The 19,841-nt window shown below is 36.9% G+C and overlaps 2 protein-coding genes and 1 non-coding gene across 4 annotated transcripts; 1 reads left to right on the top strand and 2 right to left on the bottom strand.

The window, feature by feature from the left end:
- Nucleotides 1–4,621: 4,621 nt before the first annotated feature.
- On the bottom strand, nt 4,622–4,693 carry TRNAT-UGU. The gene has a single exon. It is a non-coding gene; the product is annotated as a tRNA-Thr (tRNA).
- Nucleotides 4,694–4,729: 36 nt separating this feature from the next.
- On the top strand, nt 4,730–7,370 carry LOC107862607 (protein MHF2 homolog). Of its 2 annotated transcripts, none has more exons than XM_016708240.2 (6): nt 4,730–4,857; nt 4,989–5,037; nt 5,115–5,155; nt 5,489–5,528; nt 6,819–6,872; nt 6,967–7,370. In XM_016708240.2, the coding sequence occupies exons 1-6, from the start codon at nt 4,831–4,833 to the stop codon at nt 7,065–7,067; spliced, it is 312 nt and encodes a 103-aa protein (XP_016563726.1). In that variant the 5' UTR covers nt 4,730–4,830; the 3' UTR covers nt 7,068–7,370. The 2 variants fall into 2 exon arrangements, with proteins under 2 accessions (XP_016563726.1, XP_016563725.1); XM_016708239.2 differs by having other exon boundaries at nt 4,737–4,857; nt 6,964–7,370.
- A 1,142-nt stretch (nt 7,371–8,512) lies between these two features.
- On the bottom strand, nt 8,513–11,122 carry LOC107862605 (leucine-rich repeat receptor-like serine/threonine/tyrosine-protein kinase SOBIR1). Its single transcript, XM_016708238.2, has one exon. The coding sequence runs from the start codon at nt 10,625–10,627 to the stop codon at nt 8,714–8,716; it is 1,914 nt and encodes a 637-aa protein (XP_016563724.1). The 5' UTR covers nt 10,628–11,122; the 3' UTR covers nt 8,513–8,713.
- Between the last annotated feature and the right edge of the window lie 8,719 nt (nt 11,123–19,841).

The raw sequence follows: 19,841 nt of genomic DNA, 5'->3' as shown, positions 1-19,841 counted from the left end.
AAAATAAACTAAAAGCGGGAGGCAAACAACTTTTAGGTTAACAAATATTATAAATCCAAAAAAAAAAATTAATTTAAGCCAGACGTAAGTCATTAAAGCGACTGTGCTAGAACCACGGGACTCGAGGGGTGCCTAACACCTTCCCCTCAGTCAACAGAATTCCTTATCCGGATTTCTAGTTCGCAGACGAAAAAATAAAAAATTGAAGAGTCATTTCCTTTTGAATAGAGATTCAATAAGGTGACTTGGAACACCCAAACTCAATTCTAAGTGGCGACTCTGTAAGTAAAGTAATCCCTTTTCAAAACATCACTTTAATCGGAAAAAATCGTTTTCTCTAAAACCAACTCCCTAGCGGGGTAGGATGCGGTGAAAAATAGGGGTGTGACACATAGGTTTTGGTATGTTCATGATTATTTACCATTATAAGTGATGTGATTATAGACGAAATATGATCTTATGGTTTTTCTTCTTGTTAGACGGTTAAGCTATGTGGTAACTAGTTGTCTATTAGCTAACTATTGCACTTGATGGCTAGGAAGCTAATGTATTAGTTAATGAATCTTGCTTAGTTGGAACATGGTAGCTAATGATGGTCAGTTAATGAATGATGTCATTTAATAAAAGATGGTTAGGCGACAAGTTATAATGTATTGTCGAGTAATGATTAACAAAAAAATAGGATGAATAGTTGATAATAATGAATGGTGGATAAATGACGGTTTTGGTCTAATGATGAACCTAGACTAGATGTTAGACGTTGACTATTAAATGAATAGTGGTTAGTTGTTATCTCGTGAACAAGGATTATGTGAAGGATAATGTTTAGGCTAATAACTAGAGGTTATGTGATGACTAGCGAACTAGCGGTTTAATAATAATAAATGTTGGTTACCTAATAACGAGTAATTGGGATGTATTGATAAGATATATACCTTTACGGTTATAAGTATATCGGCTTGCGTCTGTGCACTTATTATATGCCTATATTTATGTGTCGAAAGTTATGATGATACATTTATACCCGGCAAGGTCAAAAGATATTATGATGATATTGATACCTAGTTCAAGTTCGGAGGATACTATTAAGATGATATTGATACCCGGCAAGGCCGGAGGATATTATGATGATATTGATACCCGGTTTGAGTCTGGAGGATACTATTGAGATGATATTGATACCCACCAAGGCCGGAGGATATTATGATGATGTTGATACTCGGTTTGAGTCCGGAGGATACTATTACATGATGATATTGATACACTACAAGGCCGGAGGATATTGTGATAATATTGATACCCGGTTTGAGTTCGGAGGATACTATTGAGATGATATTCATACCCGGTGAGTCCGGAGGTTGATGGCGATGATGATGGTCCGATGAGGACAGTTATAATGCATTATGATATTGATGGTATATTTTGCATTCATTCCTGCATGCGCATCGCATATCACCAGTATGCACCTATGTCTATCAGCTGGTATGGGACGGTTGCATAGATATGGGTGAAGAATATGCCTTATGTTGTTATATATTGATTGAACCTTCCGAGTCTATGGCGGTGGGGGTATGCATAGGCTCGACTAGGTATTTGGTTGTCCGGAGTAGCCGGTTATTTACGATGTTATTGATATTGTTATTATCATTGTTATGATCATTATTATGGCTAGACTATGACAGATTGGTCATGGATCCGGTATTGGGATAGAGGTATGTCTTCGGCCTTTGCTATATTGTGATTACATTACTATGCACGATTATTCTATGTCTAGCCATATGGATTAGAAATCCCGAGTATGTTGGTATTGAATCCTGATAGTATTATAAGGGGGTCTTAAAATGAGAACATGACGATCTAGGTTATGTTTGAGACGACCTCCTATTTATATGTATTATATATATATATATAGCTATATGAAGTCATCAGATATCCCTTTTTTCGTTGTTTATATTATATAGTCGTTCCTTTGCCTTGTATATTACAATATATCTTTCTTTCGCTCTTTATCTATATATTGACCTGGGATATACGGTATAGCTTTGGCATATATTGAATGTAGCTGGAATAAGATAGTTCACCTTAATACTTCCTTAGTCTTATTATGTTAGACTCTTGGACATGAATAGGATAGTTGTCCCTTGTTATTCTTATTGACTTATTACATGATTTATGGACTCTTGGTTGTAGTTTTCATTCTGTTTATATGTTGTATATATCTACTTTATCTTTGAAGTTCAGTTGGCAGTTGCCTACTGAGTACCATTCGTTTGGTACTCATACTACACCTCTGCATCCTGTAGATCATAGTACGAGTTATCGCCGTTGATGTGTGCATCGTATGGAATAACCCTGATTCGGAGACTTAGAGTGAGCTCCTGACGTTCAGAGTATTACTTATCTCTCTCCTATGTATTAGACTAGCCTCTAAGTTGTATTTAGAGGTAAGTTAAATCAGTGTGTTTCTCCTTGATATATCATTTCTGTACTCTTATTATGTTTAGAAGCTCTTGTACTGATACCACCAGGTTTTGGGATTCATCCATGTATTGATCTTTATCTCATATATTCCGCATTCTTTTCCTTATGTTATTGAGTAGTCTGTTACTAGCCGTGCCGGACTACAGGTTGACTTGCCTACTGGTGGGTTATGGTAGGCGTCATCATGACCTAAAAAGTTGGATCGTGATAGGGAGGGTGCTGGAGGCTTGATACGCAACCCTGAGGGAAACTGGCTAATGGGTTTCTCAGCTGCCATTAATGTCAACTCGGCTTTTGAACTAACTCAATACAACTCTTTAAAGAAATAAACGACAGCTGCATTAACGAAAATAATTTGGTACGTATTTGTAGGGCTCTGCTACTGAAAATGGGGAACGTACAGGTTCTCCATGAAGACCAGAGTGCAAATACAATTGTAGATAGGCTAGCAAAGGTGGGAATAAGTTAGTTGAGGACTACATTTGCGAAGCATGGGTAGTTCCTCCGTTGTTTATTCGGAATCAGTTGGAATTAGACAAGGAAGGAACTCATTTTGTAGGACTATATGTTGGGTTCAAGGTGTATGCGTGAATGGAAAGTGGAGGGAAATTGAGTTCACACTAAAAATGGAAAGTGTGCTCAAATAGGAAAGCTTACTAAATTTTTCCACATTGGTAGGAGAGAAAGAAGTTTTCATGTGTTTATATTGAGGAACACATCTCCACACGGATAGTGAGACAAGAACAAGGTGGTGCCTCACGTTGTCATCGTCGTTGGCTTCCGCTTAGGATCAATGAGATCTATTCTTTTAGATAAATTTTATTTGAAACTTGAAGAAAAGTGAAATATAATCCAAAAGAATCTGATAGAATTATTTTCTCCATGTGCGAGCGCATTTCGGAAGCCATACAAACGCATGCACAACGCATCTTGAAGGGATGCGACCCTTCGAGGTAAAAGACACATTGTTTCGCACAATAGAGTGATCTGCGCACGCACCTAGGCAACCTGCGGGCGCAAGTGTAGCGCAGGTAACCACTGGAATTCGAACAATGTCACCTGCTGCCGCAGATCAGGCGCAGGTCCAGCACAGACTGGGTGCAGGTGACGTGACTGTACTAAAAAAGGTGCCTTTTTCCAGAACCAATGCATTCTTTTCGAAGGGGCACATTAAAGCTATAAATATCTGACATAGTCCTCAAGTATAGATACGATTTTTGACTGCAAAAATGCTCTTTTTCTCTACAAAAACTCAGTGTGATCATTAACCGTTGAGTGTGTTCGACGAATCCAATAATTTGAGGTACCACTATTGTTGGATTGAAAGCCATTTTATCCTGGGAGGAAAATTCCATAACCTCGAATACAGTGAGGGGAATTATTTCTTAAGGACAATCCGTGAAATTGGAGGACTTGGCTTTAAATTTTTGTTTCATCTTATTTCTGAAACTATAACACACTTCTTGGATAGATTATTTTTAATCTTGTGTTGAAGGTGTTGTGTAACTTCATAGATGTTCTTGTTTTTAGACATGAACTTGTTTTGAAGTTGTTGTGTGCCTAAATACAAATTTGTGTACCCGAAAACATTAAAAATAACACTATGTCCGTCCACGTCGTTGGATGTTTGTAAATGTACCAGTGATCATTTATGTGTTTGTAGTGTTAGGGAAACTCCTCAACGAGTTATGGACCAAAAACAACAAACATGGTGCATACTTGAAAATAAAAACAATGATTTGTGTAATCGTCATAATCACCAATAAACGTTCTCGATAGAATTTTGTTTAAAGATCGGTGCACTAAAATTTTCGTTGTGCGTAGGGTTCGAAGGACCTCACTACAAGAGTGTATTATACACAGTCTTACTTTGCATTTCTATTAGAGGCTGTTTCCAAAGTTCGTACCCGTGACCTCCTAATCGCATGATATTAACTTTACCAGTTACTTCAAGGTTCTCATCCTTGTTACTATGTCTTTGTTAGTATTTAGGTTTGATTTTGAACTAGCTAAATTATTAAAAAATTAATATATTTAGACTATTGCTTAAATGGTGCCCCTAAACTCAGTTGTCCCTGCGATCTAATCTAGTTTAATTTAAAAAAAAAAAAAGAAATAAATGCATAAAAATAACCCCAAGTGCCCTCACGCAGGATCGAACTACGGACCTTCAGTTTACAAGACTGACGCTCTACCACTGAGCTATAAGGGCATCTTTATGCTGTGCAGTTGCTTAAATACTACTTATTGACTTATTTGGATCTTCCCTCTTTTGCCTCCTCGTTTCGATGCCTCCTTTACATTTTCAGTGGTGTCGTCATTGTTCATTATTGAACGTGTCGGCATCCAATGGAGAAGGAGATTACATTCGATCCTGTAACTTTCCTTCCTTTTTCGTCTCAATTTTCCATACATATCGTGCATTACTAAATGAAACATTAATTTGTTCCCTCTGACGAAAGTATTTAATCTGAAAATGTAGAACTGCTTTATTTGGCTTTAAACAGGATTTGATCCACGAAATTTTCAAGCTTGCTTGGAAAAGAAAAGCTGCAGGTTCAATTTCACCTTTTCTTCTGCAATTGAATTTTATTGCTTTTATTTTCTCGTTACGTATTTGATAATTGTCGCAGAGCGTGGGAAAAATGAATTATCTGAGAACATGGAGAGCGAGGTATGTATGCACAATTCTGTCAATACTTTCATTTTAACATTGTCTCTTTGTTGTTTTCCAAGTTTTTTCATGTTAATTTCCATCAGAGTTTGCCTATTTTATTGGAATTGTTATACTCCCTCATCATATTAGTACGAAAAGGATTGCAACTTCCGACATTTTTTTCTAATGTTTTCTAACGTCTAAATTTAAATGAATCTAATTCAATTTAGCTCTGAATATTAGTTAGATTGGCTCACGTGGAGCAAAACTACAAGTAAAAGTGAACGGAGGGAGTATATGGTTCAAGTGTGTGCTATTGATGTTGAAAGCATTTTGTAATTGTGTTTGTAGGTTGGGGCTAGCTCATCAAAGAGAAGTAGGCCTACTTTTGGTAAGAACTTGCCTAATAAATAGATGATTCACGCTATTACACTTGTTTTCAGCTCAAGTATGGTACTGTGTTGAAAAAATAGCATGTCTTTCTGGTGACTTTTCGAATCACGGTTTCAAATTAGGAGAGTTATTTGATTGATTCAATTGATTAAATACAGTCTGGAAGTTTTAGACTTTGTAAGTGAGATTGTTTTTAGGTTTATTTGTATGAATATGTGTGCTAGCATTTTAGTTGATGATCTTGCTACGGATACATACTTTGAGATGGACCTTTTTTTTCTTTGGATTTTTGTAATGTGGATTAAAGCATGATCTGTCTAATTATCAAAAAATAACTAATTAGAGAGTGAAGGAATTCAACTAGCTTATTTCGGAACATCTCCTTCGTGGTAGCCATAATGGAATTGCAGAAGCCAATTACATATCTTAAGAAAGGGGCAAGCCATGAGAAATATAGGTTAGGTGCTTAATGGATGTGCAATGCGAAAACAGAGAGCATGGAATAAACTTATAACAAGCTTAATTCTGAATTTCTGATTCTAAAATCCTGGTCTTCGCTGAAGATATTTTTGCAGACCAAATGTACTCTCTTAGTTCTTTTACCCAAACAATAGGGAAGAGAAAAAGACAGTTGCATTATAGCTTTCCGTGAAGGCGTTTTTTTTTTTTTATGTATGACAGAGACGTTCTCAGTCAAAAATTCGGTTTCTCTTACTTGTAACCTGATGTAGATGAATTTAAACATCAGTGAAAAAAATTGCATTTTTCCAGGATCCAGTTAGGATATTCCCCAAATTTTTACTAGCGGAAGATTCACTCAGGGCAAGTTGCGCGGATTTCTGAGCAAAATATTTCTTTGTGCTTTTATCAATCAGAAAAGTAAAATGATATACTTCGCTCTGTTTTTTCTATTTGTTTCACCAATTTTAGTCAATTCACGGCATGTAAAGTGGCATAACTCGAAGAAAAGGGAAGGCAATCAAGAAGTTTAATTTCTGTTTTGTTTTTGCCATTTCTCATTTCTTGTAATGGCTTTATTTGTACTAGAATTGTGGGTTGTGGCGAGCAAGCTTTTCTGCGTATTGCCTTGTTGATAACAATGGCATTTCTAACTTTTAACAAGAAGTGCATTTAGCCCATCTTCAGTACCTATTTGTTATGCTGTTATTTACATTTCCTTACATGTGTTGGACTCTAGCTTTATTGTACATTAGCTGAAAAGTGGATTATGTTCCTTGGACAATGAGTTATCCTTCTCATGTGTGTGTTTCTGTGTCAATGTTAAAAGCTAATGCAAATGCACTGAAGCTGAGCGCTGAACTTCTCCGATCCTTTGTAGCAGGTATGACTATTAATGAAGAAAAACTATGTTATTTACTTGGCTAAACTTTCCCGTGCATTCTTTTTTATTTTGATATCTTTCCTTGATGTAGAAGCTATACAACGTGCCGCTACTATTGCTGAAGCAGAGGGCAGTACCAAAATAGAAGCAACTCATCTAGAAAGGATACTTCCTCAGTTACTTTTAGATTTTTAAGGTACTTGAAGGAGATATGAAATCATAAAGTTTTGTCTGTACGAGAGTGCAGAAATGGGGTTTATCTTCTTCAAAACTGGAATGCAACTTTTCTCCTCTAAACATTCTAGGTGTTGGATGACTTCTTTTGTAGCTGTTGGATTGGTTGCAAATATTGATAATTGTGTCCTTTTATAACTTATGATACTCCATATGTAGCACATGTTAGTTCTAGGAGAAAATCCTTCTGATGAAATTTTTGTTATGTTAAGATAATCACAGTTTGTTATATTAGTTTTTAAATCAACCTTATGGCTTGAAGAAGATTCTAGTGCTAGAAATCGTTGCCGTGCGTTGTTATTGAATTTCTCTTCACTTTCTTGCAGAAAGTGCTATTAGGCCAGAATGACTGCAAATTTGCACAAATTTTTTTAGATCAAGTGCGAGTAAGTAAATCTTATACCACGTATTGTATCGATATCTTAAAAGATGGAACTTGGTGGTATATTAACCTATCCAGCAAGATTTTGCATTTGTCAAAAACAATAACAACATACCAGTGTATTCCCACAAAGTGGGGTCTGGGGAGGGTAAAGGTTGTGCATTTGCCGTTACATTTAATCTGTTCTAAGATTAACGAATCCGGATTTTTATTAGTGCTGACATAAAATGGAGGGTCTATCAAAATAGTTTCTCTATCCCACAAAAATAGGGGTAAAGTCTGCGTACATCTTACCGTTCTTTTCCTCCCCAAATCCCACTACTCGGTTGTGGGATTACGCTGGGTATGCTGTTGTTATAAAAACAAATGGAATAAGACTAAATGAAGTCTTAATCCAATCAATGTTTTTGATGAGTTAGGACATCCTACAAATGTTAGGATATACAGAACCTTCAAATGAAGTACACTAGGAAATTTGAATTCATGATTTGCACTTATGGCTTTTAGCTATTAGCTTACAGAATGGAGGATTCTAGTCCTACACCTTTGGTTGTTAGAAAGAAATTACACAGACAAGCAATCATGTTATTGGTGTCTGCTGCATGCAAGATGCTCAGATTTTCGCAGGACATTCCAAATAAGTTCATTGGTTGTTACTCTATTATTGGTTAGAACACTATTTCCTTTTAGAATGATTTTGAATGCCTTCTGTATCACACTAAAGAACCAAATAATGCTATGCTTTCTGTTTCATGTTTAAAACCTGCTATGATCTAGGGGTATTTGGAGTGTAATAGATCAAATCACTAGATACTATCTTGCTTGTGGATACATGTGTGACTATATTGATCATGTTAGTACATCGGAGAATTAGTAATTTCTGCTCTGAGTGGAAAGAATTCCATTCACATGTCCAGTAGCGTCTGAAGAATTAGTAATTTCTGTGTGGAGTGGAAAGAACTCCTCTCACATTTCATATCAGGTATCATAATATAGCAGAGGACACTTCTGCAAAGAACTTTCATACTGCTAAATATAAACTTCTCATTTTAGAGATGTAACAAAAAACACAAGGACAGTCTCTCATATTGGAGACGTAACAGAGTACACAAGGACAGTCTCTCGTATTGGAGATGTAACAGAATACACAAGGAAAGTCTAACACAAGAATACTATCTTAGTTACATGACCAACTTTTATTTACTGTAAGTTATCCACTACGTACTCAATGCTTGATCTGCATCAACATGCACCTAACCTCCTTACTGTTAGGCCTCTCCTTTGGATTCTCCAGGGTACAAAAGCAAGCAATCTTGAGAACCAAAAGCATTTGCTCCTCATTTCCATTACCCATCAGTTTTGGATCAATTGCTCTATTTGGATCCTCAGAAGTCATGACATTTCTCATCCATTTCACTAAACTCATCTCAGAAGTGGTCTGGAAGAACTCATCTGACGGAAGCTTTCCCATAACTAGCACGCCTAGCAGCACCCCGAAGCTGTATATGTCGCACTTATCTGTGAACTTCAGTGTCTGATAATATTCTGGAGCGATGTATCCTATAGTTCCTGCCACATTTGAAGTTGTAATATGTGTATGAGCATCTGGGACAGCCTTTGCAAGGCCAAAGTCCGCAATTCGACCTTCCAAGTCATCATCAAGGAGGACATTTCCTGGCTTTAGATCTCTATGAATTATACGCTGAGTATGATTTATATGGAGATACTCGAGTCCAGCAGCTATTCCCATTGCAATTCGGTGACGTGCCGGCCAATCTAGCTCCCGTGTCCCCTCTCTGACTTGCTGGAGGATATCCTGTAAGCTCCCATTTTTCATGTACTCATAGACCAAGTAATGGCAGTCTGGTCTTGGCATATGTGCCAGAAGGGGAAGCAAGTTCCGGTGTCTGATTTGACCTACAATTTTGATTTCTGATTTAATCTGGCGCATTTTCTTATGCATAGCCTTGCTATCTTCCTCGGTGAGTTCTGCAGCATCCCTTGGGGGTTGCATGATCTTCTTTACAGCAATAATCTTTCCGTTACTTCCAGGTAACTCAGCTTTATAAACTTTTCCACATCCACCTTCCCCAATGAGTTCTAGTGATTCAAATCCGTTTTCATTCTCCAGAAAGGCCAAGTCCTCGGCTTTCTTAATTAATGGACTGAAAATTGTTAAGCCTGAATCATAACTTCTCCCTCTGATTATAGACATAAGCACCTTGAAGAGCACGGCTAAGACCAACGCAGTTAAGCCCCCAGCGAAAGCTCCAGCGAAGAATCCAAGAAACCAGGAGCCTACCCTTCTTTTGATCTTGTTATGTTTGTGCCTTACTGGTACTACAACTGTACTAGGTCCTGGATCTTGGGCATATCCTGAATTGGATTGTGGTGCCATTGCGTGACCATGACTATGCCTTCGTGCGTTCTCAGCAAGTATGTAACGCTTAGGAACATAATCTTTTCGATTCAAGTCTGCTGATAAGTGTTCAACTTGACTCATGATAGGCACCGGACCTTCAAGGAAACTATTCCCTGAAATGTTTAGCAGCTGGAGATTTCTGAAAGATTTCAATGATTGAGGTATTTTGCCAGTGAACATATTATCAGCAAGGGATAGTTTTTCAAGGTTAGGAAAGTATGTCAAGAAGTTCAGGTTCCCAGATAACTCATTAGAGCCAAGGTCAAGGATACGAAGGCGGACTAGAGATGATAATTCAGATGGGACTTTGCCAGAAAATTGGTTGTTTTGGAGGTTCAAGATTTCCAGTTTCCTGGAGTCAACAATTTGAGTTGGTATTCTGTCAAAGAGTTCATTGTTTTGGAGGGACAGTTCTTTGAGCTCAGAAAGCCTGCCAATGGCAGGAGACAGAATACCCTTCAGCCCATAAGATTTGTAAACGACCCTGGTGACTCTTAGTACGTATGAATTGTTCGCGAGTCGACGTTCACATGATATTCCAACAGAGTTACATGGGTTCTCAAGATCGTTGTGTTTATCAGAGATGCCTAAGCCTTTTTGGGCAAGCAAAAGAGCACTGTGATCGGGTGAGTAAAGGTTGAGTCTTGCTTGGACAAGAAGGATCAGAGTGATAACTGACAAAAAGGATAGGTGAGTTTGGAAGACAGTGTGGGCCATCAGTGTGGCGGTTTCCGGCTGTTTTGTGGTGGAATTGGGAGGTGGATGAGGCACCCCACTGGTGGTGCTTAAATGAGTAGGATCTCTTAGTTATTTGGTGGTCCTATAAAAATAGTGCTGGTATTTAAGGTAATTAGACGTGGAACATAACATCACTACTAGTCAAGCTGGGACCCTGTGGAAAGATTTGAGTCGTCCAGGGTCCCAAGGGACTTTATTTCTCCCACACCAGTTGACCTGTGGAATTCCTAATTTGCCATTTGCATTACCCTTAATTGAGTAATTTGGGATTTGCACCTCTAATGTATGCGGAGCAAAACACCCTTAGTTGGGGACAAGTCAATGTGTTTCATTCCTTTTCCTAAAATTTTGGTTTATGTTGCCTATTACAAGGTAAAACAAAGGTGTTTTCAGATAAATTACATGTTGGGAAATCTTAAGACTTCGGGTATTATAGATCATTATGCAGGTAATTCTATGCTTCAGTTAGCTCATTTAGAGCTTTGGCTGAGCAGTGTTTGTAAGCACCGAAGTTTTAATGGATCTATAATGATCCTCTACACTACAAGACGATTTGTTAGAGTCTGCTGGAGACTACAGCATCATAAATTCTAGCTTACATCTATAAAAGGGATACATGTTTCCTCAAAGAAGCATCTCAAAAATTTCACAAGCTCAGAGAATATTCACAACGAGATCAAGACTAGGAGAAAGATAGTATTTGATCCTATATGATCTCTTTGTGAATGTTTCATGAGTTTATGGAATTTTTGAGATGCATCCCCAATGAAATATGCATCCATTTTATAGGTGTGAACTAGGATTTAAAATGAAATGTTCTTCAAGAATCTCTGACAAGTCTTAGAAATTGAAGAATATAATTTGGGTTCATCTTGTAGACGCCTAACTTAAGATAAAAGTAAAATTTCAAAGTTTAGATTATCCATTTGTCAAATTTTAAAATTACAAAGTTTTAGAGTAAAATTTCAAGTGTCGCAAGGATGAATATGAAGCTGATTGGAGAAGAAAATGGAGAATGTCATTTGTCAAACATTGTGAAGTAAATAATGTACTACTTGACCTGTTGAGGTCATTTATGTTGCCCACGGTGGTGGAGCCAGAATTTTCATTGAGGGGTTCAGAAATAAATATACAAACTAGTCGAAGGGGTTCAACATCTATGATATATACGTAAAAATATTTTTGACTATGTAAAAATAATATAATTTTCCGACGAAGGGGGTTCGGATGAATCCTGAATTCAATGTGGCTCCGCCACTGGTTGCCCAAGTGATGAAGTAACGCCACCTTTGGAAAATTCATTATGCAGCGTTAATAGCTCCTGACCTACATGGTCGCGGAATTTGTCAAGAATTTCACTTGCTACTTGACTACTTTTTCATTATAATAATATCTGTCCATTATTAACTTAATATACAAGTTAAGAAATAATAAATGAAGAAAGTAATTTTATCGTATTACTTTTTAAATATAATTAATTTATTACTTTGGAAAAATGTATTGAATAATGAATAGTATTTAGTATCAAGAGTAAAATTGATAAAAATGGACAAATTATTCATTCATGCATGTTTTAAACTGGACAAGAATTGTACGACATCTATTTCTTACTGTAGTGGACAAATATTGGTGGAAGGACGGAGAATACTACAACTGTACTGCTTTCTTCGTGCCATATTATTTGTACGTCTTATATAATATATCCATCCAAATTACTTGTCAATTATAAAATTAAGATAGAGTTAATTTATTTTTTTCCAATTTGCCCTTTAATAAATTTTTTCGAAAGTATAAATATTGTAAGTTCCAAAAAAGTTCCTTCATTCATGGATAAGACACATAAAAATAGAGTGTAATAAAATAAGTTGGAAGGGTAAACAGAATAATATTTTTATATATGTTTTCTTAAGGAGCATGTAATGAAAAAAATGGACTACTATGAACGGAGGCAGTAGTATCTAATTTTCCATTGCAATGGTTTATGCATGTCATAACTTGAGTACCAAAAATTGTTGAGCATACATGCACCTTCTATATAACGTAAAAGAATCCCGAAACCCAATTGTTCAAACTGATCTATTTAGAAGTCACATATAGAAAAGAAGTGAATTCTCTCTGATTTCTTTTTCATGGGATCTTTACGCAAATAGCTGGTTGGATCTACTGTGTATTTATTTTAGTCTGTACACATAGATTATACAATGATCATATACAATTATACATATCATACATGAAATATAAATTACATATGATATGCATTTTTCTACTATTTTGCTTTTTTTGTTTTTTTGCGATTAGGTCAACACGCCATTTATTTTTGGAATGAATTCTACATCTAACTGCTGCAGTTTCCTTGATTTTGTGGAATTTAACTTACAATTTTCTCCAAGAAAGCAAACGTAATAAAAATCTTTCGTTTTGTGGGGGGCATTTTGGTTACTTTGAGATACTTGACTGTTGGGTTATCTGGATAATGTAGGGATGGAGGAGTGAATCTAAAATCACACAATTAAAAGACCACGTTGGTCCAATACTCTACGTTGATTGGATGTGTATGAGTTGACTTCTGTTCAACAAATTCAAACTTTTAATTAAGTGGAAAAAAGTGCACATATATAATTATCTTTGGCATGTTCATAATCTTATAAAAGTATAAAAGTGGGAAAAATTGCGCATATATAATAATTCCCTTTGGCATCTTCATAATCTTATAAATGTAAATATAGTAACCAATAGCGATTTGATTTTGATCGAAGGAACGCAGCTGGGGCAATTATGTCAAAACAACTCTTTTTTCAAACTCTTTTGTCAAATATTTAAAAGTTTTAAAATATTGGTCAAATACCCATATAATTCCACTTCATCATCAACTTTTTCAATTTAACAACTTTAGCTCCAACTTTTATAATAATTCACTTTAACCCGATACTTTCAAGATAATAAATTCACCAACAAGTTTCTAATAATACACTTCAACCCACTCCATCATCCACCATTATATATACAAAAATATCTAGTTTTTTCAAAAATATTAAAAAAAAAAAATTTCAAAAGCTAAAAATAGAAGGTGGTTATTTTTCCCTCCAAAAAGCTCCGATTTCGGCCACTTTTTCGGCGCTATTTTCTGGTGATTAGCTGTAAATCAGTCCACAAACATCATAAGCTTGTCCATTGTATCCATTGTTACCCCATTTGTTTCCTATCTTATCAAACACACTTTCAACCATTGTTAAAAAGCTTTAAATCACTCACATTACTCAAAACCACTTTAGAAAGTGCATTACAACATCTTAGGTGACTCCAAGTTCATTTCTCTATTCCATAAACCCAATAATCAATGATTAGAAGCAATATTTGCAATTTCAAGTTTTTGTACGGATATCTGCGCAACCATCGACCCGCCATCGTCAGTCATAGACCGTGCATATAACTCGACATAGACCGTAAGCATAATCTACCATCGATCAAAGCTTAATTCTAGGATGTATATTGCAGAATTTGTTCTGGTTTCTGGTGATTTCATAGGAGAATGGGTGGAGACTCCCAAATGTTGGAAATAGAGATCATTTACCAAGGTGACAATTTCCATTCCTGTTCGCTGCAATAGTTCGTACGATAAATTCGTTGCAAGCGTAATGCAGAGCGGGGATCTAGATTGCGCGCCGAGCGACGTGGTTATTAGTTATCTAATGCATTCGAGGAAAAAGGTGAATCCTACGATCATAAATAGTGATGATGGATGCTGATGCAGATGGCTTTAGGCCTATTTTAAGGATAAGTGTGGTTGAGAGGTCCTTTGAAGGACCGCTGAACTCATCAGCACCCCCACCGCGGCGCCCGACAGTCGACGATGATTTGATCGACGACGATTTGAATGATTACAAGAAAGGTGACGATCATCCAATTAATATGAAAGATGATTCTATGCATATGGAAGACTTTTCATCGGACTCGCAAGATGATGAAGAAGACCGTGGAACGACATCACAACCAGGACACTCTTTCTCCGATAGAACCAATTTCTGTTGTGGTCAAATATTCGCCAGTAAAAAAGAGCTGAAAATGCTACTAGATGCAGCAGCAGTAAAGCAGTCTTTTGATTATTATGTGGAGAAGAGCTGCACGAAATTGATTAGGGCGAAATGTTTATCTCGTGGTTGTGGCTGGTTGTTGCGGGCAAAAAAGTATGAGACCTCGGACAGATTTTGCATATACAAGTATGTCGGATTGCACACATACGGTGTTGAACACGCCACCCACAGGCACAAGAAAGTCTCATCCGAATTGATTGCTTCAGTATGCGTAAATCATTTTCGGGATGGTAAGGGTCCAAGCATAAGAGAAATTCAAAGGATTGTGTTTAAGAAGAAGTTGCAACGCAAGCTATTCGATGTGTTGGAAAGGAAGTGTAATTGCGAAGAACATCATTCGTAGGACACCGGAGCACGGATATGCTTGCTTGCCAGCTTTTTCCCACATGGTGAAGTTATTGAATCCCAGGTCTTCTTACTCTATTATGGTAAATTGGATGGATGAATCGTTCGTTTACTACTTCTTAGCATTCGCAGCTTGCATACGGGTATATGTCCACACGAGAAAGGTAATTTTCAACGATAGCACACATTTATATGGCTACGAGGGCGTTTTATTGAGTGCTGTTGCAAAGAACACTGAAAATCATATATTTCTGATTGCCTTTTGAGTCGTCGATAAAGAGAACGATGCTTCTTAGACTTCTTCTTCCAGAAGCGGAAGTCTATCGTAGAAGTTGAACCAGATCTATGTGTTATCTACGACAGGCATATTAGCATCGCCAATGCCTTCTTTCATGTATACAGTCGTATATATCACAGACTTTGCATGAGGCACCTCGCTGAAAATCTTCGCATAAATCAACACTGCGAAGAACATCTTTATCTATTCTATGCCGCGGCAAAGGTTTATTCCTTTGATGAGTTTAGCGATAATTTTATGGAATTGAAGAGTAAGTGCCCCGAGGCAACACATGTCCTTGAAAATGTGCTTGATTTTGAAAAATGAAGTAGAGCACACTTTCCGGGCAATAGGTACGACGTGATGACCACAAACATCACCGAGTCGCTCAACTCGATTTTGATGGATGAACAGGAGTACCCCGTATTGTACATATTCAATTCAATTGCTAGAAAATTTGGTGAAAAGTTTAGGGAGCGGCATGCCTTTGTCGATGGTAAAGAGAACATATTTATGCCTTATGCGGAAAGGATCCTAAGGGATAATAAGAGCGCGAGCGATTCCTTGTATGTGAGTAATCCAAACGGGGTTCTCGACCAGTACACGGTATTCGGCAATGGCGTCACTGCCAAGGTCAATCTCTTGAAGAGGACGTCACGCACGGATTCAAATCCAGATCGCAAAATTTATAATTGTGCAATTGCAAAGGTGAAGTGTGTGTTTTTTTAAAAAAAATTTAAGTTAATCATTATGTAATTATTTTTTTCCTAGGATAATGGCGCATGCTCATTTTTTAGATGTCTTGATGAGCTATTACCTCCAACCAGTCCATCAACGTTCTGTCTGGGACTCGAAACATCAAATTTTCAAGGCTTGGCAAAATTTAATCTACTACAAAGGCTCCAACAATGCGAAGAAAATAAAGATTTTCTCATGACTTTGTTCAAAGAAGTCGAAGAATAGAGGGATCACTTTAAAATATTGCTACATAACACCCAAATAGAGAGGGATCAACTAAAACAAAAATTGATTTTGACCGAAGAAAGGGAGAATGTCCTAAAAATGATGTTATGTGCTATAATGCTAGTATTCGTTCTTTAAAAAAGTGTAACATAGATGTAGTGATATTGAATAAATAATAACAGTTCTATTTTTCTATAATGTTAATACTATTTTTGATAGAATCATAGTCGATTAAACAACACCTCAACTTCAATTCGACCAGCAGGGTAATGAAAGACTATGCATACGGTATATGAAATATTAAGTATGCATTCTATGATATCAAGCATACACTGTACCAACTATGACCACACCCTGCATATTCAAATTCCATGCCACAAATCAGTTTGATAGAAACAGATTCAATGCAGAATCAAAACAAGTTCCATAAAATAAAAGAATAATTTCCATATCCTACCACCAGATATTTGTGAAATAAAAAGAAATTGTCATATCCTAACAACTTATCATTCAACAACACATTAAACGACTTAGGATTCAAATGTCTTTTTCCCGAAGTTCCTCATCAACACAAGTGTTACTGTTGATTTCATCAACAATGTACATGACCACATCTTTTTGGTCATCTTCAGCTCTTTTTTTCTCAACAGTTGTAGCTGCTTCTTAATTCTCACCTTATTCTCCTTCTTTATCAGCATCTGCAGCAGCTGATACTTCTTCAGTTTTCTTTTTTTCCACACCTTCTTCTCTTTCTTGTCCTGCAACAGTTTTTCCTTCCTCAGCTTCTTCTTTTTGTTCACCTGCTGCTTCTTTCTTAATTTCTTCTTTGTCAACTTTGTCAGCTTCTTCTTCATCAGTTTTTTCTTTTTCCTCGCCTTCTTTTTCATTTGCTGTCGCTTCTTCTCCTGCTTTTGCAGCTGCTACTTTTCTACCTTCTTCTTGGCTCTTATCTTCTTCCATTTCTTCTTCTTCATCCTTCTTTTCTTCTTCTTTTTCCTCTTTTGCCACAACAGAGGCCAACTCATCCATTTTGCTTTTTTTTTTCTCCTTCTTCATACCTCTCCGATTCATGAAGGTACACATGCACTGTATCATCATATTACAAAGTGTTACTGATATTTAAAGCTGAAAATTCATTAACAACATTAATTATTGAATGAAGTTACTTCGCTCGTGTTGTCGCTCATCCTTTTCATTTTTCTTCATTCTTTTCTCTTAGATATAGGCAGCAATATCCAACACCGCTTCCTCGAGCTCAGCAACACGCTTATGAAAATCCCCAGTGGATGAGGTTCCCGCTGCATCTTTGGAGGTGCTCAGAGAATCATTATCACCAAGGGTTACTACCCAAATTCCCGTCATCATCACTGTCCTCATTTGAAATAAAGACAGTCACCTCTTCTAACTCTTTCTTCAAGCCATCGAAGACGTTATTTTTCACCTCGTCTGTATATGGCTCAAACGTAAGCATGTAATTCATCTTTGTCTCACAAACAGTAGGGATGATGTACGGGTGCACGTTCTATAAAATATCAATTAACAATTACATTACATTCGATACAACGGTAGTATTATTGCATAATAGAAAATAAGTTCATTCCTCGGTAACTTTTCCTTTATACTTGAATGGGTCACCTTCGATTATCTTGTCACTTTTTGTAGTGTGCCATCTGAGGATGCGGGGAATGGGAAAAGGGCTCATCCATTGATTTTCTAGCAAATTCTCCATGATGAGGAAATGCCTCATAGATCCAAATCTGTAAGTAGTGCAACGGTGAACAAAAATAACTCAGAGTCTATAACAGAGCATAAATAAAATGAGAATCTACGATAAACTCACTGAAGGGTTTATGGTAAATACCATGAATGCCCAGGGAAATCCGAATAGAGCATAGGATGCCTTTTGTTTCTCATCAAATACTTCCTTCTGCTTCTTCAGGTCACTTTTCTTCTTTAGATAGTCCATGGTCAGTTGAAATGTCTCTTTCCCCCACGGATACTTATCGAAGAAACTCAATGAATCGACCATTCGAATCAGTTTTATGTCGACAACCTTCGTCGAATCTTTTGCAAGAAACATGGTGTTCAAGAACCACAGTAGACAACACTTGAACTTCTGGTCCTCGTTCAGTTTATTCCCTCTGACCAGGTGTAACAAGTTGGCCGCTGTAATGTTTTTATTTTTCATCACCTTAAAACAAAAATTGTCCCTCTTTGCTAACACCTTCTTCATTTTTGATTCATTGAGGTATGATGAGCAGTTCAGCCCCGTGATCAAACAAAACTCTTTCAAGCCAAAATAGGCAGACTTGTTATTAACGCAGAACCACATCTCAGATGCATCTTATCGATCCTGACGTGTCGCAACAACAAATAATCAACCAACTGCCCATTGAACTTGAGATGTTCCAGCAGCTTTCTCAGGTGTCCAAAACAAGATCGCTTAAATCTTTTCTTCAATTCTTGGTCGACAAGAACTTGCTTAAATTCTTGATAAGCAGTCATTCTTGATCTGACCGATATCTTTACCGGGAAAGATTCGACCTCGTCAATTATCGTTCGAAGGTCATACCGTTCCATGGAAATGCACCTTGAAAGATATGGCACGGATGAGGAATCATTATCCCCATCATCACTATTACTCCCATTTCCCTCGCTCTCTTCACTGTCACCACTGACACTCCGCTTGGCAACATCTTCACTAGAATCAACGTAGTCGCTTATCTCCTTTAACTCCGAATCTGATTCGAACACCGACTCTTCAATTTTCTTCCTTTTTGAGACATTTTCAACTGCCTCAGCTCTTTTTTTTCTACTGCTCTAGCACTACTGGCTTTGCGTTTAGGAATGATGTTTTTTAACCCATTTTCAACACAATCTACACCTGAAGAACAAATCGCCCATTTTCAATTCATAGACAATAAGTCTATCAACAGAAATAACTCAATGCTCAAATGAATCCCCTCCCCCCCCCCCCAAAAAAAAAGTCAACAAACACCCCACCATTAAACAGTTCACTACACAAACATACAATAACTGAACCAAAATCCAACATGCAATATCAAAACACAACAATTGTTAAAAATCAAACTAGTGCACCTAATCAAACTAATTAGCTATTAATATTTCAATTTTCACTATTTCATCAATAATGTTTTAAAAGAATTTCATACGTCTTAAAATTGATTTCAACCTAGGACATTCTCATTTCATAGACCACGGATCTACGGACAGAAACAGGTCGCAGTTCAAATCAAAATGTCAAAATTACTCTTCAAACAATAATTATCGCGTTATTCAACACTTCGTTACTAAAAAATATCATGACTAAACCAAAACACCAAATTTGAAAAAAAAAATTCCTACATCACTATGAATCGATTAGTAAAAAAAACCATTTAAATGGATCTAGAAATGATCGAAACTTGATCTTAACTAACCTTGCGAAGCAACAACGACCCCTTAGTAGCTGGAGAAGAAGACGAAGTGAAAATAGAGTTTTGGGGAGAAGTAGTTT

The sequence above is a fragment of the Capsicum annuum genome, chromosome 3 (genome assembly GCF_002878395.1).
Source record: "Capsicum annuum cultivar UCD-10X-F1 chromosome 3, UCD10Xv1.1, whole genome shotgun sequence".
In the NCBI taxonomy this organism is placed as follows: domain Eukaryota; kingdom Viridiplantae; phylum Streptophyta; class Magnoliopsida; order Solanales; family Solanaceae; genus Capsicum; species Capsicum annuum.
The sequence above is the reverse complement of the archived record's forward strand: the minus strand, read 5'-3'. Positions and strand labels throughout refer to the sequence as shown.

Excerpts from the sequence above, each read along its gene's own strand:
- LOC107862607 (XM_016708239.2), top strand. The coding sequence starts at position 4,831 with ATGGAGAAGGAGATTACATTCGATCCT. Across the intron at positions 5,038-5,114 it reads TTGGAAAAGAAAAGCTGCAG|AGCGTGGGAAAAATGAATTA; the intron begins GTTCAATTTCAC and ends TAATTGTCGCAG. Across the intron at positions 5,529-6,818 it reads GAGAAGTAGGCCTACTTTTG|CTAATGCAAATGCACTGAAG; the intron begins GTAAGAACTTGC and ends CAATGTTAAAAG.
- LOC107862605 (XM_016708238.2), bottom strand. The coding sequence starts at position 10,627 with ATGGCCCACACTGTCTTCCAAACTCACCTATCCTTTTTGTCAGTTATC.